Source organism: Mustelus asterias, chromosome 15, assembly GCF_964213995.1.
Source record: "Mustelus asterias chromosome 15, sMusAst1.hap1.1, whole genome shotgun sequence".
Lineage (NCBI taxonomy): Eukaryota > Metazoa > Chordata > Chondrichthyes > Carcharhiniformes > Triakidae > Mustelus > Mustelus asterias.
Window position 1 is genome coordinate 35249506 of NC_135815.1, and position 20607 is coordinate 35270112.

Sequence of the window (20607 nt, forward strand, 5' to 3'; positions counted from 1 at the left end):
GATCAAAAGTAAAGACAGTAGCTGAAATTTTCTGGCCATTACTGCTCGTGAGATTGTCCAGTCCTGCTGATGGTGAGCTCCTGGCGGTGGAAGGCACAAAAACCAGACCCATTGAAAGCGGCGGGACCGGAAGATCGCCGTTGATCAATAGTAGGCTGCCTCTGCAAATCATGCCGAGGGCAGGTCAAATCCTGCTCAAAATAGGAAAACATGAAAGATTCTTAGATTAAGTTCAAAAATGGCGGGGGGGGGGGGGGGGGGGGGGATTCTCCCAGCCGGCTGTGCTGCTTCTGTGGGGGGATGGGGACTGGCATAGACAGGCTTGGGGGACCAGCGATGGGGTGGGGGGGAGGTTGTGGAGGGTTGGCCAGCAATCGGGAGGCCAGCAATGCGGGGTTACTGCACATGCGCCAATCTCAGCGCTGACAGATTGGCACATGTACAGTGGCCCGCTCAGCACAATGCTGCCGGCCTCTCCAATGGGAATAGGCACCACCCCGGATTGTTAATAATAATCACACCAGTGCACAGAGTGAGGGAGATTCATTTTGAAAATCCTGCAGAAAAAAACAACGGGATTTACTGCAGTTTTTACACAAATTTGACACTTTTTGGGAGAATTCCGTCCCAGATATTTAAGTTGATGACTGTGTGACGAAATGTCCTGGAGTCCAGATCTTTTGGAGGAGACGATATGAAAATGTGTATTGAAGGCAGCCATCTGGTTTCAAGTCAGAAAGTCTATTTTTCAAAAAGGTTTGGGGGCGATTCTCCCATCCTGCTGCGCTAAAGAATTAGCACAGCGGGCAGGGAGAATCACATGGGGGGTCGATTCCCGGGGTTCCTGCGAGTGTTCACACCCTGAGAACATCCCCAACGCTGGCTTTCCGGTGCAGTTGGCTCCATGCCAGAAATCGGGACGCGGGACTAGCATTTAAATGATTCTTTAAATATCATTTAAATGCTATTAGCGGGCCTGCTAGCTTCTCCCACCTCACCAGAGTTTTTCACTCAAGCGGGGTTTACACTAGCTCCGCACTTTCGGAACTAGCGGCCTGACCCTGCGTGAGTGAAGGGTGGGGCAATCGGGAGCCCCCCCCCCCCCCCCCCCCCAGGTGGCAGGGGTGCCAACCTGTGCCCCCAGCACTGCCCAAGGGGCAAAGTGCTCATGCCCAGAGAGCACCTTGGAACTGCCCACTGGACATTGGGGGTGGGGCATATGGGGGGGTGGGATCTGGAAGGGATGAGGCCTAGGGGCGATCGGTGGGGGTCCAGCTGCCACTCTGCATTGATGGGAGGTAGGATGGAGGCCAGTGGTCTGGGGGGATTGGGGGTTGTGGAGATGGGGGAGGGGCGGGGGGATTGTGGAGATTGATGCGAACTTGGGGAGGTGGGAGCGGTATTGTGGTGGTGGAGCAGCACTGCGGGGGGTCCCAGACTGGCCAGCAAACGGGAGACTGACAGTTCAGGGCCACTACACATGCACAGAGGTCCATTGGTTTGAGCCTTCTGGGCGGGAATAGGTCCCACCCCCTGAAATCTAATAAGATTCATGCTGATGGCCTCTGTATTGCACAGAGTGTGGGAGATTCTAGTGTGAACTCCCACTGAAAAAACCAGCGTGAATTACTCCAGTTTTCCTGCGAATTCAACACTTAGAATGTTTTTGGGAGAATTCTGCCCCTTGTTTCTGACCATAATTTTGGATTTTCACATCTGAGGGCGATTGTTTGAGGAGTCGTGTGATACATCTTTAATAAAGTGGCAACAATTAATTGCTTTGGATAATACTGGATTTTTATAGTTAAAATATATGAGAGCGCTATTGTCAAGTAGGTAGTTTTCTTGTTTTGACCAAATGGGTTTCTTGAGGGGTGTTGAGGGGTCAACTCGGTTACCTGAACTCAAAAAATATATGAGAATATTGAGGTGTTAAATAGCGGCTGCCATTTGTTTTTTAAATTGAGCAATCATTTGCGCTCATACATAGCAATTCATCTGATAAATGCAATCTTTGGAATTCTTAGCAGCCATGCAATTATGTCTTTTTTTTTGCTGTACCTAGGTGATTACAAAATCCGAATTGATTGAATATTATGATGTCAGTGGCTGCTATGTTCTCCGACCCTGGTCTTATGCTATCTGGGAAGCTATCAAAGACTTCTTTGACTATGAGATTAAGAAACTTGGTGTGGAGAACTGTTACTTCCCCATGTTTGTGTCTCAGGCAGCCCTTGAGAAGGAAAAGTCACATATAGCGGATTTTGCCCCAGAGGTAAGAATATAAATATATTTCCTTCAGAAGCCACTTGAAATCCAACTGCTCCTTTTGAAAGTGTATGATTGTGCATTGTGCTCTTTAGAAGGTCTGGTGTGACCTTCTGATGTGAAAGATCTGAATTGAGACTTCTGCGTTTGCGTGCAAGAATGCTAAATCTTACACTGGGATTCTCGATCGAGTTGATTATGAAAAAGAAACATGTTGATTTGTCCATCATGCAGACACTTAACTGTTGACTACTTGAGGGAAAGTTCTGTTAGATTTGATCCAAAATATAATAATGTTTCTGTCATTTAAAGATTGTGTAAAATACTATATTCTAATATTGAATATCAAAATAAAGTCCAATGGTGCATTTGACTGAATAATATTGAGTATTGATAGAATCTTTCTGCTTTGCTCTTTGGAGAAATTAATTTTATTTTTTCCAAAATTAGGTTGCTTGGGTAACCAGATCAGGAAAAACTGAGTTAGCTGAACCGATTGCTGTTCGTCCAACAAGTGAAACAGGTAGGAAAGAATGTAATCAGGAATTTTTGATCATGGTTTATTGATTTGTTACTGAATGGATCTTGTAGCTATAAAGCGATGGAGCACATTTAAAAGTATCTGCAAATGGGTTAGGTTGATTGGCCATGCTAAATTGTCCCTTAATGTCAGGGAGATTAGCAAGGTGAAAACGTGGGTTTATGGGGTTAGGGCCTGGGTAGGATTGTTGTTGGTGCATGGATCAATGGGTCAAATGGCCACTTGCTGCGTTGTAGGGATTCTATGATTCTATGCCTTGATACCTCAGAAGGGTTCATGTCCAATTAATGTATAGCCATTGTTATATAGATGAATGCAGAATTACCCAAACCACCAGCCCGATAAATAACCCATTGATCTTCGTATTTCTAATTGATATTGGAATTTTAACCCCACATTTCCTGCCCTTTTCCCAACCCGTTCAAATAGTGCCACAGATCTTTAATATGCACCTGAACAAGACAGGTAGAAGCTTATTTTCAACTGTAGATGAAGTACAGTGTCGCTTACAAAGCAGCTCTTCTTCAGTAATGCATTGGGGTGTCTGCATGAGAAATGGAGTATGGCTTGAATACAATCTCTTGATCTTCAATCACAGAACTTGATGCTAAGCTGATTGTTCGATTGCTGGCTCCAGAATCAGCTATCCATTTGAATGTGCATTCTTTTTTACAAATATACATCTAACTTCTAAAAAGTAATTGTAGGATTTGCTTCCACAATTGTTTTTTCTTAAGACATTCCATTATCCTCGTCATCACCTGCTTAAAATAATTTCTCCTGACCTCCCCATACCTTTTGTTTTGGTGATACATTTATGACCTGACGCACCAATTAATGGAAATATTCTTTTCAAATTTACCACTCGAAGCCCCTCATAATTTTGATAACATCTACAAGGTTTCATAATCATCTTTGCTTTAATGTGAAGAGCCCCATTTTTGCCAATCATTTGTCATCTCTGGCATTGTCCTTGTGAAATAAAAACAGAAAATGCTGGAAACATTTGGCTTGTCAGGCAGCATCTTTGAAGTGAGGAAGATGGGGTTAATGTTGCAGGCTGATGACGTTTTGTCAGAACTCGGAGACATTATAGATGAACACTTTATAAGGAGGAGCTGCCTGTCTTAATGAGAAGGCCTAATTCTGTCTTGTTTGTGTTCATTTTGTCAGTCATGTACCCAGCCTATGCCAAATGGGTGCAGTCACATCGTGATTTACCACTGAAACTCAATCAATGGTGCAACGTAGTGGTAGGTATTGAAGGCAATATTTACCTGCATTAATGTGTATCGATGTTTTTGTGTTTCATTCCACGTATGAATGTATGACCACTGAAAGCTTGTAAATTCAGAAATAAGGAGATTTTTCTTTTAGTTTTCAGTTGTTTAATTATGTGGCTATATGTTTAGGTTCTAGCTTTCCTAAGACAGAGCTCAGTATCACGGCATCTTTTCCTTTGGAAAAAGCAGCAGGAGGAGACCATTTGGCCCATTGAACCAATTGTACTCCGATCCCCTTGCAGATGCCATTTACCATTCTCATTACAAAGGAATGGAATATCCACAGTAAAATTGTCCTGGACGCCTCCTTTACTTTTCAGTAATGAATTTGAATCCACCACTAGTGGGAGCCTGTGGCCACCTACTTCTTTGCTGGATCGTTCATGACACAGAAATGAAGCATGGAATAGGATGAAGCTGTATGTTTTCATTATTCAAGTATCCCTCACACATTGTAGAAATTTGTTCAGTCATGTTTGTTTCTGTTTATAATTATCATCACAACTTCCTAAATTTGAAGCCTATGATCTTAACAACAGTGAAGTTCTTTTGAAGTTTTCTAAGCGACCAACATTATTCAATCTCCACAGCAGAGGAAGATTTTTTTTTTAGTTTTCAGTTGTTTAATTATGTGGCTATATGTTTAGGTTCTAGCTTTCCTAAGACAGAGCTCAGTATCACGGCATCTTTTCCTCTGGAAAAAGCAGCAGGAGGAGACCATTTGGCCCATTGAACCAATTGTACTCCAATCCCCTTGCAGATGCCATTTACCAGCTCCGCCATTCAGTATGACCATGGCTGATGTTCAGCTTCAAATCCACCTTCCCACAAGCTCCCCATGTCTTGTGGTTCACTGAGACCAAAAATATGTCAATCTCAGCCTTAAATATATTCAGCGATGAAGCATCTTCATTTTCCAAGAATCCAGAGTTTCTCAAACCATTGAGTGAAGGAATTCATTCTCATCAGAGTCCGAAAGGATTGGTCCCTTATGTTCTAAATTTCCTAACCAGTGGAAACAACATCTGTGTCAAGTCCCTTCAGAATTTTGTCTGTTTCAATAAGATCACCCCCTTGTCCTTCTAATCTCCAGAGAATATAGGCCCAATTTACTTGGTCTCTCATCATACTGCACAGAGACCAATTTAGTGAACCTTCTCGGTACAGCTTCCAATACAGATATTTCCTTCCTTAAACATGGAGACCAAAATGTGCGCAGTATTCCATATGTGGTCTCATGAAAGCCTTCTGCAATTGTAGCAAAATTTATTTTTTCTTGTACTCCAATCCCCTTGCAGATGCCATTTACCTTTCTAATTGCTTGCTGTACCTGCATGCTAAGTTTGCGTTCCTTATACATGTACACCCAAGTTCCTCTAAACACCAACATTTACAAGTTGCATACCTTTTTTTAAAAAAAATCTGCTTTATTATGTTCCATCTGCTGCTTTGTTGCCCAATAACTTAACATACCTATATCTCTTTGCAGCCTCCTTTTCTCATAGCTTGCATTCCCACCTAGCCTTGTATCATCAGCACACTTGGCTACTTTGTTCTATCTCTTCGCAAAGTCATTAACATTGGTTGTGAATAGTTGAGGCCCCACCACTGACTCTTGTGACACTCCTAGTTATAGCCCGCCGACTTGAAAATGCCCAGTTTATCCCTATGCTCTGTTTCCTCTCCATTAACCAATGTACTATCCTTGTTAATGTATGGTCCCCAACTCCATGAGCCCTTATCTTGTTTATTAACCTTTTGTGTGATACTTTATTGTGAATACCTTTTGAAAATCCTAATCTACTACATTTGCTGGTTCCCTGTTATTCTTAAACCTAATTTCATCAATCTACATCAGATTTAGCATTAAGTACTTGGGCTTCAAGCAAGGACACACTCTATAATGTAATTAATTAGAACATTATTCTCAAATGGAACCTTTTGGTTTCTTAGCCTATTTTGCTTAGAGACTTGTTCAGAGGAAGCAGGATGCCCTGGTTGTGCATTGAATTCCAAATCCAGTAAGGATTTTTCTGCTAATGCGGGCAGCTTCCTTGCGTACACCACTCTTGGCTGTAAGGGGAATGTATCAAAGCTTTTCACCCTGTTACTTTCCATTTGTCACATGGGTGATAAAACAATATTCATTTTCTAAACAAGATAGTTTACATGGGATTATTAATATTACATTTATAACGGTGAACGTGAGCTCTACCAAGCTTTTCTGTTTAAACTTGACTAAGTTTAGGCCAGTGTTTTCTGTAGATTGACTTTGGTGACAGTGGATGAGGGGTCCTAACTACCATCCCTTCAATTGGTACTACTTTGGGATGAATTGGAAGATGTGCAAAGAGAAATTGCATGACAAAGAAAATAAGATTGCTAACTTTGTAGAGTATGTTGCATTCCACAATTCCTCTGAGCTGTCATATGTTTTAGAATTTTAAAGGAAGTTTTTAGGTTAGTTCATGCAAAATGAATGAATTTTGCTAACAATCCTTTATAAAGTTTAGGAGTGGGTATAACAGTGTGGGGTGTTACTTGATCTATGTCACTAAGAATGTCACAAAGCCAAACCTCTCCCAAGGTTCCCTGCTACTGCTGCCCTGAACTCTAATCTTTCTCCATTTTCTCCCCTCATTCACTCACCAAACTCAGCTTGTCATGGGACACGTCTCAATGCTGTCACCCTATTTTTAACAGTTCTGCTCGGTTTCTGTTTCCTGTTATCTAAAAATCTGTTGTCATTACCGCCCCACAAAATAACACCTTTGCCCCCTCTGTCCTCGCAAATTGCTGCTGCATTTGAAACCTCCGCTTCTTTCCCAAAGTCCTTGAATATGGTGTTGCCACCCAGATGTGTACCTATCTTTTCCACATCTCCTGAACCTGGCACAGCACTGAGATACAGTAAGGAGTCTAACAACACCAGGTTAAAGTCCAACAGGTTTATTTGGTAGCAAAAGCCACTAGCTTTCGGAGCGCTGCTCCTTCGTCAGGTGAGTGGGAGTTCTGTTCACAAACAGGGCATATAAAGACACAAACTCAATTTACAGAGTAATGAATAATTTTGCTAACATTAATCCTTTATAAAGTTTAGGAATGGGTATAACAGTGCGGGGTTTTACTTGATCTATGTCACTAAGAATGGGACCATCCATTCAGCTGCTTCCCTCTATATAATGTATATAATATATAATGAATAATGAATCATTATTCATTATTCTGTAAATTGAGTTTGTGTCTTTATATGCCCTGTTTGTGAACAGAACTCCCACTCACCTGACGAAGGAGCAGCGCTCCGAAAGCTAGTGGCGTTTGCTACCAAATAAACCTGTTGGACTTTAACCTGGTGTTGTTAGACTCCTTACTGTGTTACCCCAGTCCAACGCCGGCATCTCCACAACAGCACTGAGATGCCATATTTCAAAGTGACCTGTGACTGTGATGTTGGTAAACTGCCCCTCATTCATCTCAACCTGTCTAGTCTTTGACAGAGTTGGGGCTCACCATTCTTTTCCAATGTCCCTCCTCTGTCGACCACCCGGATGGGATTGCACTTGTTCCATTCTTATAAATCCAGTCATAGCGAGAGAATCAACTGCAATGGCTTCTCTTCTCACTCTCTCATCATTATCTCGAGATTCCCTCAAGGATTCATTTGTTGCTGCCTCCTATTTCTCATCTACCTTATGATATCATACAAAAGGACATCAGGTTCCATGTCTAGGGTGGTGATGTTGAGCTCTGCCGCAACGTCTCCCCTTTCAATCCCTCCATTATCTCTAATTTGTCACTGCTTGTTTGACATCCAAACCTCAGTCAGCAGAAATTTCCTTCAGCTAAATATTGGAACTGTCATGTTGTCTTTTGACCCTGCCACAAAAGCTGTTACCTAGTCACCAACTCCATTCCTCGCCTGAGGCTCAGCCAGACTGTTCACAAACTGGTCATTCAATTTGGGCTGAGTTTCCAGCTACTTTGCTACTATTCTGTCTGCTCCATTGTTCCATTGATAAACAGCACCTAATTTTTCAACTGCGTATTTTACAGCTTTCTGGACTCAACATTGAGTTAAAGAAAACTTGTGGTCACGACCTCTGCCCTCTTTTTTGTTTTGTCTTTCTTTGCTGGTTTGGTTGTTTTTCATTTCTCTTTTATTTCCTTTCCTTTGAGAGCTGACAGCAGTTATCCTGCCATTTACATGTTCTCTAGACACATTTTGTTTCTTTATTTGTTTCATTACTGCTCCCTTTGACCTTGCATCATGTGAAAACGTTTGTGATTCAGTCTCTCCTGCCCTCCACCCTATCACAGATCCTTCCCTTTTGTTCTCCTTCCCACCCTTCCCACCCCCCCCTTTCACTAGCTCAAAGCCTATTATATTTCTAACTTTCCCTAGTTTTGACGAAAGGCCAGACCTGAAAGGCTAACTCTGTTCTTTCCACAGATTGCACCAGATCTGCTGAGTACTTCCAGCACTTTGTGTTTTATTTCAGATTTCCAGTATTTTACCTTTTGTGTTCTGACCGCGTATCCTCTCCATCACCAAAGCCTACTTCCATCTCCATAACCATTCCCAGCAATAACTCCTCTGCTGCTGAAACTCTCATTCACGCCTTTACTGTCTCTAAATTTAACTCTTCCAATGGTTATCTGGCCAGCCTCCAATTTCCACCATCCAAATATTTGAACTCGTGCAAAACTCTCTTACTTTTATGTGTTCTGTTCAAATGTCACCCCTGTGTTGGCTGATCTACATTGGCTCCTGGTCCAATAAACCATTAATCTTAAAATTTTCATTCTTGTTTTCCACTCCCTTTATGACCTCACCCCTCTCTATCTGTAACCTCCTCCATCCCCATCATCCCCCAAGATCTCTCTGCTCTGTTAATTCTGGCATCCTGATTTTAATCACCACCATTGGCAGCATTGCTTTCAGCTGCTTGGGCCATAGATAATGTAATTCCTTCCCTAATCCCCTCTACCTCTCTTCTCCTCCTCCAATGCACTCCATAAAATCATCCTCTTTGGCAGACCTTGTATATCTCTTTATGTAGCTGGGATTAAATCTTGTTTGCTAATGCTCCTGTGAGTTGCATTGGCACATTTCACTGCATTAAAGGTGCTGTGTAAATGAAAGTTATTGTTAGAGCAAAGTGTGATTTTTGTAGTACCTCAAAATCAGTCAAAACTAGAAAGATGCTGTGGATTGTGAGATGGTCATGGTCCTGTTCAATCCATTACTGGGTTTCAAATTTCTCACTCCACCACCAAACCTGCTTACTTCAACCTTTAAAACATTTTCCACCTTTGCTCTACCTCAGCCCCAAAAGTGTTGGAACCCGTGTCTATCTTTGTCATTTTTCCACATCTATTACTTCAATGTCTTCATTGTCAGTCCTGTTCTTCACCCTTCATAAACTTATACAAAGCTCAAGAATACATGAATAATTAAATCTTGCTTGATCCACAGCTTCCATCCATGCATTGGCTTCACATCTCCCAACAGGTTGAACATCAAGTGCCAATCCTTATATCTCTCCCCAGTCTTTGTTGCCCTATCTCTGCCACATCCTCCAACCTTGCATCCCCTGAGCCCTTCAGTTCTTCAACACTGCTTTTTATGCACATCTGCCATTGGAGGCAGAGCTTTAATCTCCTTGCCCCTTCTCTGTTGAACTCTATCCTGAAATCCATCTGCCTCTCTGCTTGTCTCTATCTTTAAAACCTTCCCACCACTTTTTTGATCAACAATTTGGCTAACTCACCTAACTTTTCCTCTATCCTTGTCTTTGCTCTTCCTTGAGTACCTTTGGCTATTTTCAGGATACTATACAAGAACATAAATATTATATAAGAAAGATATAAATTCAAGTTTCCAGCATTTTCTGTTTCTGTATTGGCCATAAAGGTTATAATAGGCTCTGAAATTATATGTACTTTCATTATTTCGCAGCGTTGGGAGTTCAAACACCCACAGCCATTTCTACGTACTCGTGAGTTCCTATGGCAGGAAGGGCATACAGCATTCGCTACTCGTGAAGAGGCTGCAGAAGAGGTAAGACATTGGAGAGGATGAAAACAAAATAATTGGATAATGTCAGCCACATTCCCAGGAGATATGATGTAGCAATAATCATTACTAAATTGTCCTGTCTGGGTATGTCCGAAGCTGTGTTATGGTATTTTTTTCAAGTTGGAAGCTTGTGTTATGTACCTCGGGTTTTTATTTTCTGTAATATTTTTGAATGCCTCACAGCACCAGGGACCTGGGTTGAGTTCCCAGCTTGGGTCACTGTCTATGTGGAGTCTGCATGTTCTCCCCGTGTCTGCGTGGGTTTCTTCCGGGTGCTCCGGTTTCCTCCCACAGTCTGAAAGATATGCTGGTTAGGTGCGTTGACCATGCTAAATTCTCCCTCCGTGTACCCGAACAGGTGCCGGAGTGTGGGGGATTTTCATAGTAACTTCATTGCAGTGTTATAGTTAGCCTACTTGTGACACTAAAATAAAATTTAAACGAGCAAATTAATTGCTACTGCAGGCCACAAGGTGGAGCCAAATTTCAGTTTTGCTCTGACACTTAGAATTCAAATGTCAAGAATTATTAATTGCCCTTTTAGATTGACTGTTACAAACCTAATTAACTCATTAATATTGGCTCTCATTGTGGCAATTTTATTGCCTTCAATAATTTATCAAGAAATTCAATATGGAAGAATTACATGTTGGATGGCAGAGAAAGATTACTCGGAGATCATAAACATTTCTAAATGTTTTTCAGTCACCTGATGTCAGAACCATTAGTCTGAGAAAGTTTGAAATCAAAAAGCTGCTTTGGCTTTCTTTTTTCAGTAATTAGCTAATCTGGTCATTGCCATGATTTTCAATTTTAGTTGGAAGGTGTAAGTTTGGAATTTCAATGAAGGGATGTCCTCTTTTTATAAATTAAATTCTCTGGGACAGGCTTTTTCAGAGTGGGGGTCGCGACCTGTTAAAAATGATCATTAAATGATTGTAAATTCTCGCTGCCCTATAAACTGATCCCATTCAAAAAAACACAGGATGTCCTGTGATCATGTTTTTTTAAAAAACCATGGGATTTTCTGTGACCCTGTTCAAAAGAAAATGCAGGATATTTATAGCGCTCATTTTGTAGAAGGTGGTCTGACAATGATGGTGACACGGTCAGCATGAGGACTTTTGATGTGAAGGAAAAGCTTAGTATTTGCCTGATGCAATTCAAGTTATGCGCACTTTATTAAAGGAAAAGGTAAGAATTAGGAGAGAGGTATATTTTTAAATGTACAGTGAATCCCATTTAGATTGCGACTGTAGCAGTTTTCCTGCAGCTTGCCTGGTCAGTGCTGCCTGAGTCTTGAATTTTGCACCATAAAGGCAGGTTATAACTCCAGAGTTTGACAAGTATAGACATTATCTCACAATCATTATATTTCCCGTGTGCGTAAAAACATTTTGTTGTTGAATTAATTTCAAAATGAGATGACGTCTGAAAAATAGGACATCCATTGAGATGTATTTTTTAAATTGCGGCTGTATGGGAGAAAGGATAATCAATTAACCACAGACTCAAATGGATGCAGCAAAATGTGGTTATTGATGTGACATATCCCACCTACCATGGAGGTTTATTGATGGGATGGTAGGAAACAGATAGGGATTACTGGCAACTGCCCTATTAAGTTTCCACCTAAAAGCAGCACATTATCTGGGGAGCTCTGCATTCCAAAGGTGCATCTTAAACGAAAAACCTGTCACAAATAAATGGCAGTCAGTTTTCTGTGGATGGCTGATGCACAGTAAATTAGTGTATTATCTGATTTCGGACATTTATTTTGAATGTATATGTTTACAAGAGGAGTTTGCAAAATGCTGACACTAATTTCTTTTGGCGCAAATAAATTGGAAAATAGATCTGAAACTGACCCCCCTGATGTTTAATATACTGTATAGTGTTAGTACAAAGTGGACACATCATATTTCATTATCACATCTCATCCCATATGATGAGGGTTGCACGGGATGGCCAATTGGTAAAAGTGGGTCTCCGAGGGGGAAAAAAGGCTTGGAAACTACTGCTCCTGGGAATAACGTTGATGTCAATTTTGCAAATATTCCTATATTATGAACTGCATGCGTTGTTTTCTCGCTTTCCAACCGGTATCTACTTTTCTAGGTTTTGCAAATTCTGGAACTGTACACACGGGTATACGAGGAGCTACTTGCAATCCCTGTAGTAAAAGGAAGAAAGACTGAAAAAGAAAAGTTTGCAGGTGGTGACTATACGACTACAATCGAGGCCTTTGTATCAGCCAGTGGAAGAGCCATCCAGGTGTGTCCGCTTTTAAAGTTGATTATACAACCTGTTCTGCATATACTCTGAATTTTGCAGTTAACGACTTAGCCAGAACTGACTGGAATCTGTGAAAATCCCGAGTTTTATACTTGTGGGTTGAAAAGTTGATAACCTTAATGGGCATGCAAGTATTTCTTTAGGGTCTCAAAAATCAAATCAGATTAGACCCATCAAACAAAATCTTTCAGCAGTTTATAATGTTGTTGGGTGGTGAGCTGAAAGGAGAGTACAGAATGGAAAGGGGTAACTAATTCCATGAAACAAGTGGACAAATATTTGGTGTCTTGAGGGGAAAAGAAACGATGGTGGATTTCCCAGACTTCAGACTGGATACTAATCAGAAATTTAAATCACAGAAAGAGCATTTGGCCCACCGTGTCCATGCCAGCCAACATTTAACCATCCAGCTTAATCTCTCTCTCTTGCTCCTTGTAGGTTATGGCACTTCAGGTACTTAAGTATTGAGGGTTTCTGCCTTTTAACAGGTGTAGGTTATGTAGGCAGGGAGTTGGAGCCTTTATTCTAAGCCGTACACCTTTTTGTACTTGAGGGGTTCCTTGCCCAGAAGTCAGCCAGATTGAGAACCTTGGGTTCCATTCTGGCAGAGAGGACTACAGAGTGGGTAGGTCTGATCCACAACTCTGGGCTCCAAATCTTGAATCTGGAGGTCTTTGAAATAGGGGGGGCTTGGGGAAAGCATTCAATTTGCTGGTCTGTACCATTGTGGCTAAGGCATGTGGGCGGCACGGCACAGTAGTTAGCACTGCTGCATCACAGCACCAGGGATCCGGGTTCAATTCCTGCCTCGGGTGACTGTCTGTGTGGAGTTTGCACATTCTCCCCATGTCTGCGTCAGTTTCCTCCAGGTGCTCCGGTTTCCCCCCTCACTCCAAGGATGTGCGGGTTAGGTTGATTGGCCGTGCTAAATTGTCCCTTAGTGTCAGGGGGGATTAACAGGTTGAATATGTGGTGTTACAGGGATAGGGCCTGGGTAGGATTGTTATCGGTGCAGTCTCGATGGACCGAATGGCCTCCTTCTGCACTGTAGGATTCAATGTATCTTTTCCCAGATGCTGTAGTCATCTACCTTTTAACTACCTGGTTTCCCGGTGCTGACAAAACAGAGGCAGCCACTGTTAAACCTGAAAAATGGGTTAAATCAGAGGCTGCAAACCTCAGTAAAATATTGAAGTTGGCCACCCACCTCCTGGAAGCAGGTTGACTGTGCAACCCGTGTCCCACCGTTAAACCTGGGCATGGTTGAGGTTCCAGATTTTTCAAATTTTAACACAAAACCTGACCCAAATCACCCATTTTTGGGTATTAAAATACTCTCCCTTGTCTTATTTGTTCTGCGCAACATTGCGGTTTAGTCTAAAACATTGTGTGACAGAAACTTTACTCGGTATTGACACAGTAGTTTTTAAATTTGCAGGGAGCTACTTCACACCATTTGGGCCAGAATTTTTCTAAGATGTTTGAGATTGTGTTTGAAGATCCGAAGAAACCCGGAGAGAAGCAGTTTGCTTTCCAGAACTCCTGGGGACTTACAACTCGAACTATTGGCGTTATGACCATGGTCCATGGCGATAACCAAGGTTTGGTATTGCCTCCGCGAGTCGCTTGTGTGCAGGTTTGTGTGTGTTTTTTAAAACAAGTATCTAGAAGTTGCGAATTTGTAAAGTGACAGTGAAATTTATTTACGAATGTAATCGGGATTCAAAGCCGTCATCATTGTGCAGTAGAGGCCTAAATTATAGTGCTCTTTAGAAATAATTGTCATTAAAATGCACTTTTTCCAGTAGTTTTAAATTTGGGAATGTATAAAGTGAAATTATAAATGGCAGGGAACAATATATGTTTATTACAAGAGCATTCGACAATGGAAAATTGGAAGAGAGGCTTTTAAATTCAGCTGGTTTTGTGAATTCAGCCTGTATGTGAATTAACCAAAAAAAGTAATTTACGTCCCCTGTACTTTGAAACTTACTGTTTCTATAAGCTCAGAAAGCTGGCTTAGCTTGTGAAAAGGTTGTTTGCTGGTCACAGTTGAAGATGCCTCAGTGACGTAAATTCTCAACACTACGTGACATAATGTGAACAAAGAATAGTACAGCACAAGGTACAGGCCCTTTGGTCCTCCGAGCTCGTGCCAATCATGATGCCCGAATGCAGTGCTAGATGACTGATATGCATTCAGTATTATTCAACAGCGAAATACAGTACAATTATATCTTGTGCAGTTAGAAGTGCACAGCTTCATCTGAATAGGATAGTACACTGATCATTCCATGTAATGATGGCCTTTTTCTTCAAAAAGCAACATTTTAAATGACCTCGTGAATCAGGGTGAGAATTCCCTTCTTGAACAGCGTGGTGACACTGAGAGCCAGCTAACTGCATACACATCAAGATAATCAGATTATAAAGAGCTTTGCATCTAATGTTCCACCTGATCTTGAAGAGCAACACTGACAGCATAAATAAGAAAATGTTCCATTTCCATGGATGGTATCTTAACTTCTGAGCACAGAATTTACCAAAACATTCAAGGAACATAGGAACAGGAGTAGACCATTTAGCCCAACGAGCCTGCTCCGATATTCAGTTAGATCATGGCTGATCATCTATCTTAATGCCACTTATCTCCAAATACCTTGACGTTTTATTCATCTCCAAAAATCTATCAATTTCTGTCTTGAACAGGCTTCATATTTGAGCTTCCACAGCCTTGGGGGTAGAGAATTCCAAAGATTCACCATCGCCTGGATAAATTCCTCCTTATCTCAATCTTAAATGGTCTACCCCTTTCTCCTGAGATTATGTCCCCTCGTTCTAGACTCACCAGCCAGGGAATATATCTTATCCCCTGGTTGGTTTAGCTCAGTTGGCTGGGCAGCCTGTGATGCAGACCAATGCCAACAGTGTGGGTTCAATTCCCATACCGGCTGAGGTTATTCAGGAAGGCCCACCTTGTCAACCCTGCCCCATGACTAAGGTGTGGTGATCTTCTGGTTAAATCACCCCCAGTAACCTCTCCCCCTCAACGGGGAAAGCAGCCTATGGAACTATGGTGACTTTATCTTACCTTTACCTATATCTTATCTGCAGCTAGCCTGTCATGTTGTGCAAGAATTATGTAAATTTGCTCATCCCTCATTCTTTGAAACTCTAGGGAATATAGACCTAGGTACTTATTTATTTCATGACTTTACAGATCATAATAATACCTTGTGGGATCACAAACACTCTCTCAGAAGAGGACAAGGACTCTTTGTTAAAGAAGTGCAGTCAATACCTTGGCCGGCTGACTAATGTTGGAATTCGTGCTCGGGCTGACTTGAGGGATAACTATTCACCCGGCTGGAAGTTCAACCATTGGGAGTTGAAAGTAAGTGGATAACTTGTACCTGTGTTGCAATGCATGAAACCCTCTTTGGTTAGTTTGGTTAATTTTGTGGCAGGATTTTACTTAAGGCAAATTGCAATGCACACACAGATCCAGATTGTGAGTGCCATATAAGTAGTTGAAGTTTGCTTCTCATAAAGACTAGGTGGGCATGTGGAGCAGAATTAACTTGCATATCTTGATTTTGACATGTAATTTTTCTGAACAATGAGAGCTAATTGAATACTAGTTTGGAAATTTTGAAACCATCTTGCTGATCTTACAATGATACCTCCGAGTCCTCCACCTGTCATCTATTGAGCATGTTTTCACTTGTAATTGGAATGAATTATGATGCATAGTTACCTTGGCATCTTCTACTTAATACCTAGTGTGAACCTTTAAAGAAGGTTTGATTGAAGTGCACTCTCTGAATTGCTTGTGTCTTGTATGGATTTAAATAGCCACAAAATACCTGCTGTATTAATATGACTAGTAAGTCATCTAACCTTATAATGTCATAAAATATTACCTGCCAATTATTGAGTTCTGTCACCAAACACTGAATAGAATGATGCTTATATCTAAGGAAAAAGGTGTATCTGGTGTTCGTCTAACATATTCAACCCTGACATGTAGTATTATGGGCATCCTTTAGTTATCTAAAGTAAAGTAATAAAGTTTATTAAAAATTCTTGAGCATCTATTGCAGCACCAAATCCAACTTCAGTTAAGTTTATTTTTTATTGTCACAAGTAGGCTTACATTAACACTGCAATGAAGTTACTGTGAAAATCCCCATGTCACCACACTCTGGCGGCTGTTCGGGTACACTGAGGGAGAATTTAGCATGGCCAATGCACCTAACCAGCATTACACTACAGCCAACATAATTTATTTCATTAAATTTGATCAAGTGGAGTTACTTTTTAAAAATTTATTCCAATTTTAGGGTGTACCAATCAGGTTGGAGGTTGGACCACGGGACATGAAAAACAATCAGTTTGTGGCTGTCAGAAGAGACACGGCCGACAAACTTACAGTAGCTGAGGCTGCTGCTGAGACGAAGCTGAAGAACCTATTGGAAGAAATCCAAAATAATCTTTATAATAGGTATTTATTAGAAAATATAAATCATCTAAGTTTCATATTTTTTGTGTACTTGATATGCGAACAATTCGATATGAACAGGTGTGTATCCCATCTACATCTTTTTCTTTGGGAGCCTCCACATCCAAATCAGAGCATCTAAGGGCACAGGAAAGAGCACAAGGAGAGAACACACTGCATAAAATAGTATCCCAATAGATTTGTCTACTAGAGGGAAAACACGTCCCCTATCGGCTAACAATTCTCCATTTTAAACACCTCGGGCCACTTCTTAATCATCTCCAATAACATGTTTTCACATTTACTTTTAAAATATTACAATCTCTGTGAATATCTCAGTGATTTCTGTTCGAATAATAGAAAGTTATAATGGCTGAAGTACAATAAAATAATAAGGAAATACTCAGCAGAGTTAGTGATACAAAATTTTTATATCAGAAATAGTTTATAATAATGAATATTGTATTCTGATTTATTCCTTTTAAATATTTATTTTACTTATCAAAATCACAGGTCTTCATAGCTCAGGAGAGTTCAGTGTGAACAATTGTTCGCTCAATTCTTCAATGGTAAAGATTTTATCCAAATAATCTGGGACAGTTACTAGGTAAAACATAACACTGCAGCAAAATGCTTCTGATTTTTATCCATAAATACTACAATCATTTCCTGTTGCCAATCCAGTTTTAAAATTATTATCTAAATATTGATATATTTGTTTACAGTGCATATTTTATACTCTAATACAGTAAAAGTTCAGCTGTTCTCCTTTTTTGCTTACCAAGAAAGGAATATATTGCCATTTGTTGCATTGTCACTGTTTTGTACTATTAACAGTGAACACGCAAAGCAAGGAATAAGAATAGACATGTGACTCTTCAAAGCTGCTCTACCATTCAATAAGATCATGGCTGATTGTCGACTTTAACTCCCCTTCCCCATATGCTCGCCATTTCCCTTGAGAGACCAAAAATCTGTTTATTCCAGCCTTAAATGTATTTAACAATGGAGCATCAACAGCTTTTTGGGATAGAGAATTCCAAAGATTCACAACACTTTGAGTGAAGTAATTTCTCCTAATCTCAGACCTAAATGATCAGCCCTTTATCCTGACACTGAGCCCGTGTTTTTGTTTCTGCTCTTCTGGGAATATGTCTCTGTCTGTCCAATCACGCTTGCTCAGAATCTTCTATGTTTCAATGAGATTGCCTCTCATTCTTCTAAACTTCACAGAATATGGGCTCAATTTACTCAATCTATGATTCTAAAATCTCTTAATTTAGGACAAGTCCCTCAATCCAGTGATTAATTCAGTGAACCTTTCTGTACCGCCTCCAGTACAAGTATATACTTTCTTAAATAAGGGGACCAGAACTGCATTATGGCTGACAAACTGACTTTATCAGCGGCCAAGTCTGAGCAATAAGGGGAGTTGTTCGTTTCCATATAGCTACCACGTTCTGCAATACAGACTATAATGCTTTCTAACCATGTTATTTTTCTTCCTCTTTTACTATCAGAGCTGCTCAGGATCTAAAGGACCATATGGTTTTGGCTGACACAATGGAGCAATTTCAACAGAAGTTAGATTCAGGAAAGGTATGATCTCACTTTAATTCCCTTTTGCTACTCATGTTAGATACCTGGCGCAGCTGGGCAGCAACTATGGGAATTCGATTTGAATCCAGGTAAACCAATGGCATGAGAATTTCCCATCAGATATAAGGGTCTTGTGAAATATTTATGGAGTTTCAGTGCAGTCCTCTGAGACGTAGACCTATTGAACAAAGCTATCAATTAACACCAAATTATTAATTAGGGGAATGTGTAGCTGGGATATGAAATGAGGAGAAAAGTTTGCATAGGGTCTAAAAGGCATATTGCTCACTGGAAACTTAATGGAGTCTTATTTTGTTCTTCAGCGCTGTATTTTCCCGCTTGAGTATAACTGATGATTCTAGGATTGGAATTTTACATTGTTGCTTCACTTATTTCAGATTGTGCAGATTCCTTTTTGTGGTAATATAGAATGTGAAGACTGGATCAAGAAAATGACAACAAGGTAATAGCAAATGTTATTATATTCTGTTTTTATTGCTGCTGTATGATGGAGTATTTGAATAGAGGAGTTGGGGGGAAGGCACGAAATTGACTTAGAATTAATTGTTGAACACATCTTTTAAAACATAAGCTCATATTTTAACTTCAATTTGAATGTTAGCTGAAATGTGGTGATATTAGTAAAATGCTATTTAAACCATATTCAAAACATATCTAAAATCTGCCCTCTTCGGTTAATGTAAAAATAACCAAATGGCCATATTTGAAAAGAGCAGGCGAGTTCTTGTGTCTTCATGAATATTTCTCTCAGCCAGTATCTATCTGGTTGTTATCTCATTACTGTGTTCAAATTGGCTACTCCAATAAAGGGTAAAAAAGGGGAATTTGTTTTATCCATTCAAGATTGTATGTCCATTGTCTGTCTCGCCACCATCTCATTTTTGGGATTATTTTACTGTTCTGTTTGTTTTTATATCTTTTGTGATACAGGGATCAGGATATTGAACCTGGTGCACCATCTATGGGAGCCAAGAGTCTTTGTATCCCTTTCAAACCTCTTCGTGAATTGCAGTCTGGAGCCTTATGCATCTGTGGCAAGGAGCCTGCCCAACACTATGTACTTTTTGGCCGCAGTTACTAGTGAAGATACAAAGTGTGGGAAAATCATGTCTTTGACTATACATGTTTTTATAAGACTAATCAATTATGGTTCTGTTCATCTTTTTGTGTATTTTTATCCAGTTATTAAAAAATAAACTGTATCAAGAGCAAAAACAAAACTATGGTTATCAAAAATACATCTGTTCCAGATATTCTACTTAATAGTAATAAACCTTTAATGAATAGATTTTTCTTTGTGTGTTATTTAGTTTAAGCGGTGTAATGGATTGACACCAAAATCCATACTTCCATTATTATCCGTCAACCCACCTACTTTCCATAAATTGATTTGTTTCACACTTGCACGAATGTATCCAGTTCCTTTTTGAATATGTGCAGTGAATCCACACACCTATGTACTTATTCTAGCAGTTTATTCCAGAGAGTGTGTTGCCAGTCAAAAATAACTTCTAATCTAACTCGCTTCTGGTGCGAGTTTATGCAGAATTAAACCAAATTGGAAACAACATTGCGACATGGATTGAAATTTGATTGAGAGGGAGGAGAGAGACGAGGAATAAATAGGTTCAAGTTCTGATTGGAAAGACGTGGCCAATGCTGCTCCCCAGAGATTGAAACTATGGCCTCAACTTTCCATTGCATTCGTCAATGACTTGGATGAAGGAATAGGGATTTGTATTTAAAGTTTATTTATTAGTGTCACAAGTAGGCTTACATTAACACTGCAATGAAGATACTGTGAAAATCCCCTTTGCAGATAAATACCAAGCTGGGAGGCACATTAAGCAGTGCATGTGGGAGCAGGAAGTTGCAAAGGGAATGAAATAGATTAAATGAATGGGAAAACTGGCAAATGGAGTTCAATGTAGGAATGTGTGAGATCATCCATTATCAATCCATAAAAGATCAATTAGAATCATTTTGAAGTGGTGAGATATTAAAAAGGAAGAGCCAGAAG

The 20607-nt window shown here is 40.4% G+C and overlaps 1 protein-coding gene across 1 annotated transcript in view; it reads left to right on the forward strand.

Annotated features, from left to right (window-relative positions):
• eprs1 (glutamyl-prolyl-tRNA synthetase 1) overlaps positions 1 to 19875 on the forward strand; it is a 75006-nt gene extending 55131 nt beyond the window's left edge. The window contains exons 22-32 of the mRNA XM_078229760.1: positions 2066 to 2275; positions 2719 to 2791; positions 3983 to 4062; positions 10052 to 10153; positions 12290 to 12445; positions 13905 to 14102; positions 15687 to 15860; positions 16810 to 16970; positions 18488 to 18566; positions 18965 to 19029; positions 19518 to 19875. Of these exons, the coding sequence (XP_078085886.1) occupies positions 2066 to 2275; positions 2719 to 2791; positions 3983 to 4062; positions 10052 to 10153; positions 12290 to 12445; positions 13905 to 14102; positions 15687 to 15860; positions 16810 to 16970; positions 18488 to 18566; positions 18965 to 19029; positions 19518 to 19668 (1449 nt within the window). The 3' untranslated portion in view covers positions 19669 to 19875. The remainder of the gene's footprint in view (positions 1 to 2065; positions 2276 to 2718; positions 2792 to 3982; positions 4063 to 10051; positions 10154 to 12289; positions 12446 to 13904; positions 14103 to 15686; positions 15861 to 16809; positions 16971 to 18487; positions 18567 to 18964; positions 19030 to 19517) is intronic.
• Positions 19876 to 20607: the final 732 nt, after the last annotated feature.